Source organism: Dermacentor albipictus, chromosome 2 (genome assembly GCF_038994185.2).
Source record: "Dermacentor albipictus isolate Rhodes 1998 colony chromosome 2, USDA_Dalb.pri_finalv2, whole genome shotgun sequence".
Classification (NCBI taxonomy): Eukaryota; Metazoa; Arthropoda; class Arachnida; order Ixodida; family Ixodidae; genus Dermacentor; species Dermacentor albipictus.
Window position 1 is genome coordinate 32,135,091 of NC_091822.1, and position 18,593 is coordinate 32,153,683.

General features: G+C 46.5%; 1 protein-coding gene across 1 annotated transcript in view; it reads right to left on the reverse strand.

Moving 5' to 3' along the window:
- The window catches only part of LOC135916602 (fatty acid synthase-like), a 291,000-nt gene that overhangs the window by 24,541 nt on the left and 247,866 nt on the right, over positions 1 to 18,593 (reverse strand). Inside the window, exons 19-21 of the mRNA XM_070532796.1 lie at positions 17,587 to 17,916; positions 16,427 to 16,546; positions 14,738 to 15,093 (exon numbers count right to left, since the gene is read on the reverse strand). Coding sequence (XP_070388897.1) covers positions 14,738 to 15,093; positions 16,427 to 16,546; positions 17,587 to 17,916 — 806 coding nt within the window. The remainder of the gene's footprint in view (positions 1 to 14,737; positions 15,094 to 16,426; positions 16,547 to 17,586; positions 17,917 to 18,593) is intronic.

Below are 18,593 nucleotides of genomic sequence, written 5' to 3' on the forward strand. Positions count from 1 at the left end.
TTTCCTTGGCATTATTTCTTGCGCGCTCTTGGTTTGGAAAATTGTCTCTTGATGAAGCAACAACCCATCGGACCTTTTGCAAGCAGCCTCTAACGACAGTATTTCTAACGATGAGGTTTAATCAGAATGTGTTTGTCTCCCAATTTTTATCTGAGTTACAACTGTAAATGCACTGTCAACATATGCATCCCTACCTGTGGAAATTTCTTGAAGTGGTCCAGCCTTGTCTGTCGGTATTTCCGCGGCACGATGATGCTTTCAGTTGCTGAAGATGGCGATTGTGTTTCACACATCCGCGGCGTACGAAGACCGGAGTGTGATTCGTGTTTTATGGCGAAAGGGACGAACACCCATCAAAATTCTCGGGAAAATGCAGTCCCCGTGTAGAGAAAAGTGTCTTGCTTTCTAGTACTAGGTGGTGGTATTGTGATTTCACAAAAACCTGCGATGACTTGCATGACAATGAGCATTCGGGCAGGCCACGTGCGTCGCTGACTGACGACAGGGGCATCTCAATTTAATGCTGGCATGGGTGAAATGTCTAAGCCGGTGTGAGGACTATGTGGAAAAATATTTTGAGCTACGTAGTGTAGTACGTATATTTGCAATTACCTGCATGTAACTTATTTTGATTATTAAAAAATAGGGGCAAATACTTTCTTATTTGGCTTCGTCATACACGTGTAGCGGCCGCGAGCAGGCCCCCACTAGCAGGAAAGAGCGGGCGCACTTCTGAGGGAAGGGCGAGCAGTGCCAAGGCGGCAAAATAAAACCAGCTGACATTGGTATTCACGCCGTCGACTGGACTCACTCGTCCGGGCGAACTCGCGCCCCAACAGCGATGATCTGAATGAGGCTTAATGACAGCTAGATATCGACGTCGTGGAGACTGCAGCCGACGCGCCATCCATCTCCGCCGTCAACGTTAAGCTACCGCCTTTTTGGACAGCCGACCTAGAACTCTGCTTTCTGCAAGTCGAATCGCAATTCGCCGCCCAACGCATCACGTGTAACATCACGTGGTCGGCAGCCTTCCATCTCCAAAAGTGAGCGAAGTACGGGATGTGCTGGTCGATTCCCCTGCATAGAACGCGTACACCAAGCTCAGGCTCATCGGCCGACTCCCGCCATCAGGGCCACAGCGACTGAAACGGCTACTACACGGCGCTGAGCTTGGTGACCGGACCGCTAGTCAGTTGTTCCGTCACATGCAACTGCCACCCGGCGCGAAGACCACCGACGTCGAGAGCAGGCTGCGTCGGGAGATCTTCCTACAACGGCTACCCACAAACGTGCGGGTGATCCTCGCCTCGGCTGCCTACAGACACCTTTCTGAGCTCGCCGAACTCGCCGACTTAGTAATGGCATTGGCTTCGCCATCCATCGCAGCGGTGCTAACGGATACGGGACTTCGCACATCTGCGAACGAGCTGCAGGACATGCGGGAGCAGATATCTCAGCTCGCCAACACAGCACCAGCCATGCGGGACGGCAGCGCTCGTGGGGAGCACCGGCGCACCGCTGCGCAACCCCAGCGACTGTGACAGATAATCTGTTTGTGACAGGTAATCTGTTTGCGATTGCTCGGGAAATGACCCCGGCCGGCCCTGAGGGTGACCAGTGTTCCGGATACCTGAGAGCGCCGTCCATCAGTGTTCTTCCTCAGGGACCGTGACAGTGGCCTGTGATTCATCGTGGATACCGGTGCTCAGATGAGCGTGGTGCCGGCTCTGTCTAGACAGCGCAGTCCCCAGTGCATCTCCCCTTCAGGCGGTCAGCAATACAACCACTGCAACCAATGGATACAGTGTCGCACGCTACCGCTGAATTTTCGTTTGACGAAAATATTAAGATGGGTGATCATTGTGGAAGAGGTGAAATTCGCTATCCTGCGTGCAGACTTCCTTCGGCTCTTTGGCCTTCTCGTCGATGTGCACAAAAAGCGCCAATTATAGATTTAAGTTTGGCCAAGATTCCAAGGCTGCTTCCAAACCAATCAGTGTACATTACAGTAATCAAAAAGCTATCGTAACTACACGATAGCTTTTTGTCACGAAATGACAAAAACAATTACATGTACACTCTTCTATTTGTGATGTGCTAGAGCTTCGCTGGTAATTCACCGTCACAGAGTGCAATGGCTCGTTATTTTTTTCTCATCATTCGCCCGCCCTATGCGTCCTCTTCAGAAGATTCTCCCTGTTGCAGACGCGATTGTCTGGTTGCTTGGGCTTTCCCGCGCTAGCTCTCACCTGGGTTCTAGCTGCTCCTATATAAAGTCATATCGAAACGCACCAAGCGACACAACACCCTTGAGTGCCCGTAAGAAATTCATAAAGGCGCTCTATGCTGCCTGACGCAGCAATCGTTCGTGGCATATTGCTTTCAATATCAGGCTTCAGTACTAGACATCACGTGTTTGAATACTGCCGTCAGACAGTTTTAATGGTCTTTGTCCAATTATTTGCAAAACACTACTTGGTTTAAAATAATCAGTTTGGGAAGCTGTTTGAAGCTAAAAGATTAAGTTTAGGCAAATATATGTATTAACTATAACTCCCATTCTAACTGAAAAGAACATGGTATCGTAGGTTCATACGCCCACACTTGGGAGGCGGTAAGCATACACAAGTTTGTGCATTCACACAAGTTCATGCATTGAAACCCAGAAGGCGCTACTGATTTTCTTTGGCATGAAAGGGAAGGACGAAACGAATAGCCAGATAATGGCCTCCGGAACATATACAGAGAATGCTACGCTTTAAAAAAGAAAGGGTGAAATGTCTCGAAGCAACCTTAGTATACTTGTCGCATAGCCGGAACTTTCACGGCCATCATTCATTAACGCAGCGTCACCATTATTCGGAGTACTATTGCGCCAATAGTTCTTGAAGGTCCAAAATAGCAACTCAAGTTACGTTTTGCACTTATTTTAACGATATAAGGATGCTTAAATTAACTTCGCTTGTATTTTGTTTAAAGCAGATAAAAACTAAAGGTCACTGTGTGACAGTATGGTTCCTGCTGCCCATCCATAGTTTCTAACGCTCGTAACGTGCGTTCTCACTTTCGTGCTATCGCGAAACCGTCGTAGCACGCACTAGAACTTACGAAAAGGAAGTAAGCCTGTGTTGCTCGTGTGCGACCTACGTGGACTTCACCTACGGCGGCGTCGCCCACTGTCCGAAATCGAAGTGAATAAAGCGCGCTCGCCACGCACTTTGCACCCGCAAGGCGCTCTCTCAGAAGCGCTCGGTGCACACTGCATCTCCGTCCAGAACGACACGACGGCACATCCTTGCAGCCAACCACATGAAACGCCAACGCTCTAATAGCCATCGGATCAGCAAGGAGACATCGATGCTGAGCGTAACTGCTCTGCAGATCTAGCCGCAATCAAAAGATACGCCTAAGCGTCGGAAGCCTCATGGCTACGTTTCAGACTGCGACCGCCGCGAAAAATCATACTGTCGTCGTAGCATCCCAGATCACCCAGCCGGAAACATTCAATTTCATCATGCCCTCGGAGTGGCCTTAGTGCAAGCAGAGGTTTCCCAAGTATCGCACTGACGTCAGGAGTAAGGGATGTCCCGAAGAGCAGCAAGTTGACAGGCTAATCTGCATAATAGCTTTGTAACGGGCCTGAACTTAGGTCGTTTTTTTTCGAGGTAGGTGGGGGGGGGCAACATAAGGTAAATTTTCTATGAAAATGAGGGGGGGGGGAGGTACGTTTACTAGCAGAAACGTGAATAATGCCTGCCGTTCGCCATAAAGACGCGTAAACCCGCAAAGGAGGAATGAAACAGGGTGTATCTGACAGATATGCCTGTGTGATGCGCCTCTCCTTTGCTCGATAGACAAGGACCCACATCAAATGGACTCGCGCAGGAAAGAAGCGGAGGAAGAACACTGCCAAGAACAAGCAAACAAGGGAAAGTCTAAAATGAAGATATCTAGTAGTGTTCTATTTTTGAATTAGGTGTGGAAGAGTTATAGAAAAATATATATTTTGGAACATTCACAATTTTTTTGAATCCCTCATTTACTACTCTACAAAGTTCCCAAACCGACTCATACTGTTATTTGGGAAGTTGCATAACGATGCGTGGCCGCTGGTCCCGTAGAACCACGTAGAGCGCCGGACTCTACAGTTCTAGACGTACTGAACCCACCACGGAAGGTTAGAAAAAAACAACCCACTAGCACAGCAGAGAAGTGGTTACGCAGGCGTCTCCACTGATAACTGAAGAAGCATCATTCAAAACACACGGAATCATCTCCACTTCGGGCGGTGTTCTCTCTACTTTCTTTTTAAATTAAAAGATGTTGATCCATAAATATTTTCACAAACAACGGCTAAATTTGTTAATTTTCGCATTTTCTTGCTATTTGGCGGTTGCCTCGGCTCCCTCCATTAGTCGATCGCGTAATTTCTGAACTCCTTGTGACTCTTGTTCCTACTTGCCAATTTGCACGAAGAGTGCTGTACAATTAGGGACAAAACAGAGAGGTAACGGGCACCATTCATATTGCTTAGGGGTTTAACGGTTACTGCACGGTTTGATGGCGGACGCTGTTGCGCGTGATTTTATTTTCCAGCTTTCTAACCTAAATCATGGGTGTATGGTTCTAAAGATCTGCCAGCGTCGCGGCGAGCCGTCACTCGAGGAAGTAATGAGGCTAAAGGCAAAGTTAAACGCAGCTGGCGTTTGCTCCGTATGCAACTCCTTCTAAGAGCATACAGACCAGCTTACTATGAACTGAATCCCTTTCCTGGTTCCTGGATGAGTCGAAACAAAGAAGGCAGAAGTAACGAAGGAACAGCGATGCGCGTGACTGTTGCAATAGATGGTGAAAATTGAACGTATATCGAGTTATTCCCGCGTGCACCGAATCGACTAGAAAACTAGCCTTCACACCCCAGGAGATGTCGATAACTACCGCCATTCAAAAGGAGTGAATGAGGCAGCAAAATGTTGACCACCGAATAGCTGTCAAGTCTCAAGCTTGATTTGGCGGCGCTTTAAGAAGGTGTGTGGCTAGTGGTGGTGTGGGCAGGGGGGGGGGGGGCGGAGGTATGCCATCTAACTTCAAAGGGGGTGGGCGGGTCCCCTGGGCGCTCCTTTGGGTACGTGCCTGGTACGCAAGCAGAAGACATCCTGATACATGGTTCAGTTGTCATTCCCGAGAGGAACAAATCCGAACCTGTGTTGCAAGGTTTTGAATCCTACATCATTTCAAAAAGGAACCTCGTCTTCGAACGAGCTATGTTCAACAAGTGAGTCTAGCTCAAATGTGAGTCCTTCGAAGAATTCGCTACAACACTGCATACCATGGCTGAGTCACGAAGCAACGACCGTCTTCGCAAAGAACTACTCAGGGACAGACTCGCAGTAGGCCTCCGGGATCGGAATGTTTCGAAATCAATCAAGCTGGCTACCAGCCTCGACTTTATGAAGGCGCTGACAATGTCTCGCCAATATGAAGCGGTGCATCTATACAACAAGGAGAGCTTTACACGAACGGATGAAAGGAAGTTGCTGCAGCTAATGCTCTTCGGTCAAATGGCAACAAGCCCGCAAAGCACTAGATATAGTAAACGAAAGATCAAGACAATACCTCATGTAAAGCTACTCTCGCAGTGGGAGCCGCTGGACACAAGAAAAAGGAAACCAGTGGATGGCGCGGACCGAGATGCCACAGCATAGTTGAATACACTGCCAAAGACGCGCTTTGCAAGTCCTGCGGAGAGAAAGGCCTATTTTTCGCAGTCTGCAGGTGGACACGAACGGTACAGAGCTTTGCAGAGGAGCCAAGTTTTCTTGCTACTGCAACAGGTTATTCGGTGCTCAAATGAAAAATATCCGTGAAGGTTGAATAAAGCTTTAAGTTGAATACAGACATCGGAGATTTCAACGCCATTTCCCCCGACCAGATGATCCGAGATATCTTTCAGAACATTCACCTAACGTCGGCATAACTCACTCTCTATGATACTGCCGGACGACTTGGGAAGATACCCAGAGTAGCTGCTCTGGGTGCTATGGAACGTTCTTTTGGGTTAGCCCAAAAGAACTTCCCATACCACGGTCATACAAACCTCGAGACTACCTACGTCCTCCTGATGTTAAATACCCGTCTTCTCGGAAAACCTGCGATCAATCGCCCTGGCCTTTTCCCCAACCTGGCTTCACTGACTGATAGTCAACGTCGAAGACGACTTCCCTGACGTGTTTCAGAGTCTCAAAAAGCTTTCAAAGTCTGAAAAAGCTTTGAGAGTCTCAAAACGACAGCGGATAGAACCATTGATGACATTCGCGAAACTGCCGATACATGCAGGCGCGTCGTGCGCTGAGCGATAACGTTTCTTATATGGCGAAAGGCAGTCACCTCCCCCCCCCCAAAAAAATAAATAAATAAACACGTGTCAATATAAACTGGCCGCGACACACGACTCCCTTCGCTATGATATCACCTTGCCGTGCTCCACAGCCTTTCTTCGACAAGACAAAGATGGAACGAAAACGCATGGAGAACATCGCCGTCATCATGCCACTTACAAAGCCAACTAAGTGGTGTGCGCCAGTGGTTCTCCAACGAAAGCTTTCAGGAGCACTCCGGAGATGCGTCGACTTTGCTGAATAATAAAAAAAAAGCTATCCTTTGAGACTGCCGCGGCATCCGTACAGCAAAACACACACTAGGCATGCTACAAAACTCATCTTGGTTCTTGATGATCTAAGAGAACTCCGGCTTCCTGCAAATTTTCTTTTGTGAACGAAGCAATACCATTACCACTTTCATCAAGCCGTTTGGTCGGTTCTGCTTCAACAGGCTACCGTTAGCAACCACCTACGCACCAGAACACTCCCAGAGACGTGTGGTCGACATCTTACACCTCAGTCACACGGTACGTCTAATGTCATTCACAGTAAGTGACATTTATGGCGAATGTCATTGTGGTCTTGCATTCCCGTCTACACGGGTATACAAAATGACATTCGCAATTGATGGCGATGTTTATTGGCACCTTGCACACGCAGGCACTCGGCAAGTGACGTGTATACATTTAGGTTGGGCTTCTCCCTGCGCGAATTGGTGGGGTGGTCTTTCCACACTTGCAGCAGCGTGCGTGTACCGTCGTCGGTCAAGTGCGCTTTCTGCTTCTATTTCTCTGCTGGCGAAGCTGCAGAATTGGCCTCCTTGGTAGGTGGATATATTTTAGCATGGCACCACTTTCAAAGCAATATGCAGAAATGAAAAAAAAAAGAGATGAGACTTTTTGAATATGGGGGGGGGGGGACAAGAGGTGGCTAGCGTCCAGTCGGAGACTGGCAACAAGAATATAGCTGCATAGACTATTTCAACTATCGCGCTGTGCGTCAAAAAATTATGAAAAAGTTCATAACAGCAATTATGAAAACCTTTACGCTGATTACATTTCGTTTAACTCATCAATTTCGTAAATTTTTGCGAAGCCCTTATCGTCGAGATTACTCAAGTCGCGCTTGCATGAGTTCAGAAAACTCATTCATTGGGCGAATACAGTTAGCTGTGAATGTCATTCACTATGCCCGTGTAGAAGCAAAATAAATTACATTAGGACGTAATTTCATTGACTGCGAATGACATTACACGTGCCGTGTGACAGCAGTATTACAAGGTCTCAATGGAATCGCCTGCCATATGTACGATGACCTATTCTGAGGATTCACGAGACAATAGTAAGACCAGCGGCTTCTATTTAATTTTCAATGCGTCAGAAAGAAAGAATCATACTCAACTTAGAAAAGTACATGTTTGTAGTGGCCAACGTAGTGATTTTAGGCCACATACTTGAAAAATTGGAGGATGCTTAAGCTTCGCCTTCAAGAGTGGAATGCGACAGCGTTTCCGTCGACCCGCCAAGGGGTGTAAGACAATAGGCCAAGGCGCAGCGATCACTTACGAGGCGCCCCGCGTCGGACTTTTCACCTACCAATCACGCGGTGAGCGTCGACCAGCTCGGTAAGACCAGCTCGACCAGCTCGGTGAGCGTCGACCAGCTCGGTCGGTAAGCTCGGCGCGGCAACGAAATGTGCGCCTGAGCAAGCGGAACGAACCAAAGAATTTGGTGTCCCGGAGGGGGAAACGATGTACACCAGCCAAACGTCGTGATCGGCACGGGCAGAGAGATAGAGAGATAGTGATCAAAAGAAAGGAAGGACGCTTCATTCTGCAACCCGTGAGGAAGCATGGCGAAGCGTCGTCAGGGGAGAGGGTGCCCGGGCCGCGACGCGCCTCGCATTGGTCCCCGCACAGCCCCGGATGGATGGATGGATGTTATGAGCGTCCCCTTTGGAACGGGGCGGTGGATTGCGCCACCAAGCTCTTGCTACTATACCGCCTAATATTCTACCTAGGTTAAACAATGAAAAAAGAAAAAATGGCTGTGGCTTAGGTAAGGTTAAGCCCAGGATGCGAAGCATACTAGCCTTTATTTTAGTTGCTGAACCACTGTTTAGCCTGGTGAACTGCTGTTGCTTGGCTATATTTGGTTCGGCTAGACGAAGAAACAACTCATGCATTACTGCTTCGCCTTCAAGAGTGGAACGCGACAGCGTTCCCGTCGACCCGCCAAGGAGTGTAAGACAATGGGCTACAGGGCAGCGACTACGCGCCCCGCATTGGACGCGGTGAGCGTCGAGCAAAGCAGCGTTCGGCGCGGCAACGAAATGTGCGCCTGAGCAAGAGACGCACGCCTTAGAAACAGCTCGTTTCTAAGGCAACACCGCATTCACTAGAGGCGCTTTTGTACCGCTTTGAAGCATCGTACTCGTGGCTCAGCTTACATCTCGTTAGATCTTGTGCCTCTATGCGATAACTATGTCGTGAAGCCGGTGTCGTTTAGCGATCACAGTATAGTGTGGTTTGCACTCGGTGCCAAGGCAAAAAAGCCGCGTTTTGATTGGGCACTTTGGAAATTCAACGAAAAACACCTAAGTGATGACAAATTTATAAACGATGTAAAGCACGAAATTCAAAGCATGTTGAGTAATGAGAGTGTACCTTGGGCAGAAGTATGGGAAGACTTTAAGGTTCGCGTGAAAATGGTCGCGATTGAAGTAAGAACTGTTAGAAGACACAATGAAAAAATGAAAGAAAAGGAGCTCCAGAAGGAACTAAATTTTCTGATTTTTATGGACAGTGCGGAACCTGGAAAATTTAGTGATGAAATCAGAGCAGTTAAAAACGCGATGGAAGCTATTGACACGGAAAAATATAGAGCAGCAGTTATTCGGGCACGGATGGAAAGACTGTGGGTTGATGGGACGCCGAACAAACGCGCCATTGCCGAAGAAAAGAGGTACGCAAGGAAAAATGAAATAAGACAGATTAATTATCGGGATGAGGTTACTTCCGACTCGAATATGATTGAACAGGCCTTTACTGAACACTACCGCAAGTTGTTCGGCGTCCCAATCCACGTGGGTGCTGAATTTGAAGCAAGTTTCGTGAATTTTATGCCGCGCGTTGATGACGACGTAAAGGCCAGTCTCGAGGAACCGATAAGCGTCCGAGAAATAGAACACGCGATCGAAGAACTTCCTGTAGGCAAATCACCGGGTCCCGATGGCTTAGGAGCCGCCTTTTATAAGGCATTTGCCCCTGGGCTTGCTCAAGTGTTGGAGCATGTATACTCTGAGGCACATAAATATAAGCGATTGCCACCTTCTTTCAGAAGTGCACACATGGTCTTAATACCGAAAACAGATGACCACAAGGCGCTTTTATCCGTTGGGGCATACAGGCCAATTAGCCTTACAAATACCGATTATAAAATACTCATGAAGGTATTGGCAAAGAGGCTTCAAACAGTCATTACAAATCTTGTCGGTCCGCATCAAACTTGCGGCATAAAAGGCCGCACTATTACTACAAACAGCCACGTAGCGCGAAGCGTTCTAGAGTGTTGCGACGTCTTCGCTAGACGCGTCGCTTTGTTGCAACTCGACCTGGCGAAAGCCTTCGACCGTGTGTCCCACGATGCTCTTCTTCTTGTTTTGGAATATGTTAACGTAGGGAAAGTAATCTTAGATGGCGTCAAAATGGCCTACGACCAATGCACGACACAGATTATAATTAATAAGTCCCTCAGCGAGAAGCTGTCAGTCAGATCTTCCCTTAGACAAGGGTGTCCACTAAGTCCATTGCTTTTTGCATTGTACCTCGAGCCTTTCTGTTTAGCAGTGATACGCAATGACAACGTCCGAGGATTTCGGCTACAGCTTTCTGAAGTCAAGGTACTGGCATACGCTGATGACATCGCAGTCTTCTGCGAGGATCGTGATAGCGTACTTGAAGTTGTACGTCTTGCAAAGAAGTACTGTGAACAATCTGGATCCCAGATCAATTGGCAAAAAAGCATCGGCATATGGCACGGTCATTGGGACATTATACCAGCTCACTTTGCAAATATCCGGTGGTCAACAACGCCAACTAAGTACTTGGGTGTGCCACTCGAGCACTATAATGATACCGCACAGTACTGGTCCGATGAAGCTGATAGAATGAGTGAAAAATCAAAGGGTTGGCTTGGCAGAGATTTGTCAACGTTTGGACGTGCTTCTGTGTGCAATCTCTTTTTAGTAGCGAAAGTGTGGTATATTATGCAAGTGTTATCAATGTGTCGTTCAAGTGTGCAAAAAATGCATCGTGTTTTTGCCGTATTCATATGGGCTTCTAGTTGGGAGAGGATAAGCAGAACAAATTTGTTTCGTTCAGCTCGAAGTGGTGGGCTAGGTCTGTCGCATTTGTTTATTAGACAAATTGTGTCGCGTTTTCTTTTTTTTTCGGGATCAGAGAAATGATTTTCTACGCACAGTAATTCAAGTTCGTTTGGGAAAAGCACTGCCGCAATATGTTGTAACGACCAGTGATGTGAAGGGAGGAAGTATTAGGGGATATCTGCGCGAAGTGGTTGAGTCACTTCGTATGTTGCGTGTGCGGTTTTCCATGGAATATCTGTGCTCTCTGACAAGAAAAACACTGTATAAAGACTTAGTTGATACAATGTTGCCAATGCCATTGTACAGGTCTGTAAACTGGGGAGGCCAAGGAGATGATGTACTGAAACGGGTGAAAAAAATGCCAGTTAGACCCTCTCAAAAAACGTTTTTCTTTAAGCTGCACACAAACACGCTACCCGTAAAAACATGGTTAGACGAAAAAGGAATATATGTGCCATGGACAGTAAACTGCTTACTTTGTAAAAAGCCAGAGACCATTGAACACGTTTTCATCGATTGCTGGGATGCAATATTTCATTGGGATGTCTTACAACGTACACTTAAAAAAGAACTACCGATTACACCTCTTGGTATTCGATATTTGCCAACCGATAACGAAGGAGGAGTTCCGTACGATATGTTTATGCTCTTTGGCCTCCACAGTCTGTGGAAAACGAGAATGGCAGTGCGACACTCCGATGTCGATGCCCGTCCGGCGAGAATAAACTTCATCGAAAGTGTCGCGTATATTCGGGAAATATATCGTGCCCAAAGTGAGCCTCCCGAGTGGGTGGCTATTCTTGATGAACTGATCAAGCTGAAGCGATTTTAATATATAATGTTAGCCAAAGTGTGGTTGACATGTTTTAGCGTTTGAATGTGTTCTTGGTTTGTGCTGCAAACAGGCAATAAAGAAAAAAAAAAGTACTCGTGGCTCAGTGGTAGCGTCTCCGTCCCACACTCCGGAGACCCTGGTTCGATTCCCACCCAGCCCGTCTTGCAAGAGTTGAACCAAAGCCACTTCTCCTCTGTCGTGACGTCACGGTGTCACGTGGTTTCAAGGCGACACCGCCGCGCCGGAGGAGCTGGGTTGAGCTCTCGTAATATGCTTCGCATAAGAACACTATGAACTACCACGCCCAAATTTTTTGATCCCCTATTGCGAACTGTGCTTTTGTACGTCTCCGTCTTTTGTCGTTTCCCTACTTTTCTTCCACCAATCCTCCAGTCGCCTCTTACTAATGTCTATTGTGGACATGTTTGCTTTACCACTGCTCCCTCTGAACTCAAGGGCTTCAAGGAGGTTAGTGGTGCCTAAATCGACCGCTGGGTAGACGTCTTCACATTCTAATAAAACATGCTCCGTAGTTTCCCTAGCTTTACCACAGCAAGCACATGCTTCTTCTTCCTTCTTATATCTCGCTTTATAGGCGCGTGTTCTAAGGCATCCTGATCTCGCTTCGAAAAGTAATGAGCTTCCCTTTGAGTTATCATAAATGGTTTCTTTCCTGATTTCGTTTTTTCCTCTTAAGTAGTTACTCATGGCAGGCTTCCTTTCCATTACCGCCACCCATGAGATTAATTCAGCTTCTCTGACTTTCCGCTTGACCTTTGTTGTTGTGTTGTCCACACAACACCCAGCCCAATGCGCACGTGGTGCGCCACCTGTCGGGGCAGCGCCGTACATTGAGAGGAGGGCGTCTTCTGTGTTTGCCGCAAGATGGCTCTGCGTGTGCGGAAAGCGCAGAAGAAATGTAGCAGAAGCGAACTTCGCTACTCGTGTAACTGCGACTTCTGTAAGTTACATGTTCATAATTACCGATATACACTGCAGTATAACTTTCTACGGCTCGTTTCTAAGGCAACACCGCATTCACAACAGGCGCTTTTGTACCGCTTTGAAGCATCGAACTTGTGGCTGAGTGGTAGCGTTTCCGTCTCACACTCCGGAGACCCTGGTTCGATTCCTACCCAGCCCATCTTGCAAGTTATTTTTATTCATGAAGTGACTCCCGGGATTTATCGCTCACGACCGACGACACCAGCTTTTCTGCGACACGAGCTCCTTAACGCTGTCGCGTTAAAACAACAATGTACACACTGACCAGAGCACGCTACGTACAAACCAGCAAGTTGATGCCCAGACCAACTTCAAATACAGGGCTCTAGTGTATTATGGGTATTGCCCATATACTTGGGTCCATTTGTGTCAAACATGACCAAACACTCTCACCTTCCAAAATGTATGCTGTTTACAAAGCAAATTATTGTCTGAAATGCTCTCTCAGAACAAGCGTCTGGCGACTAAAAAAGCTCCTCCTGTCGAGTGTCACATTATGAAAGTAATCGCCAGAAAAGCAGACACGTCTGACGATAAACGCATTTTTCCTTATATTCAGTGCTGTGGTGTATCAGAAACAGCCAAAAGGAATGTTCTGACCAGTCGCCTACGCTACGACGATGCTTGCTCAGACAAAGCACCCTAGACAGAAAATACCAAGCGGTATGCCACATGAAACCAACAGATGCTTTCTTTTCATGACAAATTTCTTGACAAAAGAAATTTGTCATGACTACCTATTAGGGAGAGCATTTCAACTAGAGATGGACGACCGCCCTGTCATATCTAACTTAATCCAAGTCAATAGGTTATTAGGCTCTGCTACTACAGCGGATGCGCATGCGTCTGATGCGCAGCATCTACATATTTTACGCACAGGGCAAAGATTTCATGCCAGCCTACTTTTTTCAAGACCACCATTGAAAGAGTCTACATCCTGACTTTTTCAAAGGCTACCTTACACACATGGCATCCGCAATTTCTTTATGAACTTCTTTACTAAAACAGCTTTCCTCAGAAGGCTCGACTTGGTACTCTCTCAGTAGCAGAGGCGTCTGTGGACTGCAAATCTGTTTTAGCGAGACATGGGATACTAGACGGTTTGGTCACCGATAGAGGGCCACAATTCTTGAAAGCTCCTGGCCACGTTTTTTCAATCTTCGCCCCACGACTACAACTTCTAGCACGTAACATCACGTTCCGTGTACCCCTCAGGAAAAAATTCAGCAACAGCTACTTTAAATGAAGTCAAGCGATCAAAGTGCGCCCATCACTTCTGCTAGCTGCCGAGACACTTCTTCGCTGACCTCTAACTACGACAAGTTGCGTATATTTCAAGGAGACTGCCGTAAGAAGTAAAAGATGAACATGATGCTCGCCGCGTGGCACGCATCATATCATTTTTCGGAGACCCTATGGCAGTCTAGATCGTTGATCTCGGCAAGCGAGGCACCGTTAAGCGACGCGCAGTTAAGCTTAGGTCATAGTTAGTTGAAACAGATTACATATCTGTTACGCGTAACTGCGTTCATCTTGAACCACTGCCCAACACTCCTGAGACATTGGAGTAGAGGAAGAAGAAATTCCTCTGACCCAGCCACACGACGAGAAACTTCTACGTTTCAGTCTGATTCTTGGCAACCTGAATGGCCGACACCGCAGGATGTTTCGCGGCCAGCTGGATCCGCTGGACCGACCCACTACCACACAAGAAGCAGTAGATACGTAATCCATCCGTTCAATTTATCCAATCCTACATTAGTAGGACTACCGACTCTTTACAAAGAATGGAAGATTGTGCGACCTACGTCGTCTTTTTCGATGGTGGAGCCACTAACTCTCAGAATTTGAAGTTAACAAAGCTCACGCGCCACAGGCCTTTCACTCGAAAGGCATTCTTCCCAGCAGTTCGCACGAACATAATGATATTGTTTCATAAATGTTACAGCAGGAACCTGGTATTATCATACACCTAGCCTCACTTGTATTTACTTCACATCATTGCAGCGCAGATATGCGAGTAGCATAGATATCTAAACACTTCTTTATACCCATTTTTCTCATTTCGAAAGGCTCTAATAGCATAGGTGCCGGACGCACGTTAAACACCCCTTGAAAAACTGCTCACCTCGAGTACAATTTTGCCCATATGTTTCCTAGAAGCCATGAAGCGGAATGCTTCTTCAGCTTGGTCAATCGGGTACTGGATGACGTGAAGTGGTTGCACGGTGCCCGAGGCAATACCGCTGCGTAGTAGTTCCGCGACACGCCGCCATTCTGCCACAGCGAAAGCGTCGTCTCCAAGTAGAAGCTCCAGCAGGATTCCGTGGAATGTGACGCCTTTCAGGAACACAGACATCCCCAATGGCGAGTCCTTGGACAAATCGAACTTGCCGATTTCGAGGAAGCGGCCGTTTATCGCCAGGCAACGCACACTGGCCTGGAGTTTTTCCTCAGCCAGGGAGTTGATCACGAGGTCGACACCTGGTGTGGCAAAGCAGAGTGTTTTTGTGGCCATGAATTCGTACGCATAATTTAACGTGACGATGACAACTATACTAAACAAAGATAATAGACTTGATATTATCTTTGTGTAAAAAGTTATCGGTACAAAGCGCAGTGAAATGTCTAATTATTTTGGTACATTCCTTAATATCTGGGCTCTCTAGCGATGTCCTGACAGCTTCATGTTGCGCCTCATTGCTGTGTTTGCCGCAGCTCTTCTTCTGAATTGACCATCTCTCGTGGCCCACTCGTGAACTAGCCAATGCAACGTGTACGCAACAATCTATTTCTTCACTGCAAACATGGAGGGTACTCGTCCCCTCCTTGTGAGGTATCGACAAGTGGAGAATAAAGTTGGCCCTGTTATATTAGTGCTCTCCACTTAACATCAGCCACAAGGCAGCGACACAACACAAGAATACGTCGCGAGGATAAAAAAACAACTTTAAAACGCCATCAAATCAAATGACTATGCTTCACTTGAATATTAACCGGATCTTTCCGTGGATTACGACGGTGGTATATATATATATGTATATATATATATATATACATATATATATATATATATATATATATATATATATATATATATATATATATATATATATATATATATATATATATATATATATATATATATATATATAAATAAAGAAAGACAATAGAAGCCTGGTGTGCCTCCGGCTCCCACACTCCGACATGTTAACAAGTGCAACTTCTTTGCGATGAATAGGGCTGCGTCCTTGCTGGATGCAGCATTATTGCCTTTTCTAGCTCAAACAATATGCGCAAACGTGATCACATTTAGTGTAAGGATACAGAACCAATGCAAATGACTGATATCCAAAGTTGTTGCGCAGCGCAGTGGTTAGGGCGTTTGACTTCCAACTGCATATTGCGAGAATTGAAATCTGAGTCAAAGTAATATTTTGTCTCCGGCCGTATGATGACGGTGATGCCTAGGGTCGTCGAAGAGGAGGCCCGACCAAACACATTTATCTCGATGTGATCTACCTCTCCCCGCTTACACTGCCCTTGATTATTCATGAGTCAACAGGAGTGGAGTCTTGTATTTTGCTGCGCTCATTGCCTATATGTATATATAGCCATAAGATACTGACTCATTTGGCTGAAAAGTTGGTGTTTCAGAATTGTTCCTTAATACAACGGCTTTAGAATATCCGTTCCCAGCAGACCACGCTACAAGGTAAGCATCATACGAAGCAAAATAAAAAAAATCACCAAGCAAGGGTTTTATTATACACGATGAAGGCGTCCTACATATGATCGCAATGCAGTCATCACTTACCTCTTCCTTTAGTTTCTCGTAGAACGTGCTCTTCGAAGGAGAGATCACGTGAGTTCGCGATGTTCCTATGTTCGAGCTGTGGATAGCGACGCATGAGAAATTGTCGCTTTTCCTGAGAACCTAAGTGAAAAAAACGAAAAAGAAAAAAAGTGATTTTACTGCGGGGAAATTTCCGCAGGGAAGAATTAAAAAAAAAACAAAACAAGCGGGACGAATTAATCTACTTATCTCGCTATCGCCGCTTCTTCAAGAGCTCGAGCGCAAACGTCATAATCACGTGGGTGCGCAGTTCCAGAGCTTCACTTTTTTATGCATTGGCTCTAGTTTCGTTCCAATGTATTATAGGTTTTAGAACACAGCCTGCTCGTTACGGGTACTGTGAACAAAGGTACAACGATGCAAAGCAACACCGGACGACGAGGTAGATGAAGACGAGCGCTCGTGTATTCGGTGTTCGTTTACTTCTTGCTACCACATTTACGTAGTAAGCATGACGTGACAAGTAGCCCGATCCGCTATCCTGCTGAATTTGCGGGTTCATCATAGCAAGTGTTGTACTGAGCTTAAACTGCTGGCAACTGTAGAGAGACGGTAGAGGGTGTGCTGAATAAACCTGCGTGAAACTTCATGATTTGCCGGGACCTCTCCATAACAGAGTAGCTGTTTCATAAAAATTCGTATTACAGAACAAAACGTTTGCCATATTATTTGCGAACAATTACTCTTCCGAAATGTCGGGACAATATTGTATAAATCTTAGAAGCTAGTGGTGGCACACTTCTACCCGGAACTATCTCTCTGCATCATGTGTGATGGCAGGCATGAAGATGTTCTATTCTTTTAACGTGTATTCAGTTCTCGTGATGTCTCCTGAGCAACACACGCACGACAATTACTTCTCGTAAACCTCCAATAATATTCGCAGAAGCGCCCAAAATTAGGAAGTGGTGGTCCTAGACGCAGATTGCGGCAGGTGATTTAATAAGCCTTATGGAGACAGTGGAACATTTAGGAAGGCCACTAACACGGCCAGTCTATGCGGTATGAGCTGTGACGTTTCACATCGCAGTGACACGCTTAAGCATCGCTGGACGGCGTATTTTTCCTAAGGCCACCTGAAAACGTCACCTCCCTAAATGAGTAAAGTTGCCTAAACTTACCTACTGTAGTGAAGATGGTGCATCCCATGGATAACGCAATGGAGATAATAGCTTGACCAACACTTCCGCTGCCCGAGTGAACGAGAAGCGACTGTCCTGGTTGCATGTTCCCACGCACCAGGAGGGCGTAGTATGCTGTAGAGTACGCTACCGGAACTGTGGCTGCCTCCTTGAGACTCCATGCTTCGGGAACCTCCAACAGGAAAGCAGGGTTCACGGCCACGACAGTCCCAATGCCCCGGGTGGGTACCAAGCCCATAACTCGACGTCCTTGCGGGTCACGGCCCGAGAACTCCATACCCAGGAGACATTCGGAGCTGGCGAGAGCGCCTACAGAACGGCGAAGAAGAACGCCTTATCACACACGTGTCTTCACCTAAAGCCGCCATCGGGCTTCGAACAGAGTTAGGAGAAGGAACGCCGTCACATGAATTCGTCCAGTTACCATGGCAAGGGGAGAATTCCCGAGTCTCGAATCAACACTTCCTACCTAAGTCATCTCATATACTTGGTATTTACTGTTCTGCAGTTTTTTTACTAATCTGCTCTAATACTGGACTAGTAGGTGTTCCTTGTTTATATCTATCATCTCAAAGTTTTACACACAATTACATCCTTTGTAACTTTTCGTTCATGTCAGCAGACTTGTTTTCCCGTCGTGCGATGGCGCTTTTGTAAATGACCCTGATCTTCTTACCAACAAAAGTGCAATGAAAAGCTTCGATCTTCGAAATGTTTTATCTAACAGCGTTTCAGTATTATATGATGTTTCGGAGAGGGAAGATTGTATGATGTTTAGCGAAGTGTTTTCTTGGCTTAATCGCAACGTATATTTGAGCCTTAACAATTTTTATTGGGTTGGGAAGCTGCCAACTATGCTCTCTTAAAGAATCACTTGTGCGCTGAGGAGGTTTCAACCAATTTCTCGTCACTAATAACTTCCGCATGCACACATGTAGTGCACACTATGCAATAAAGTCGAAGACGAAGACAATTATGAAAGCGTC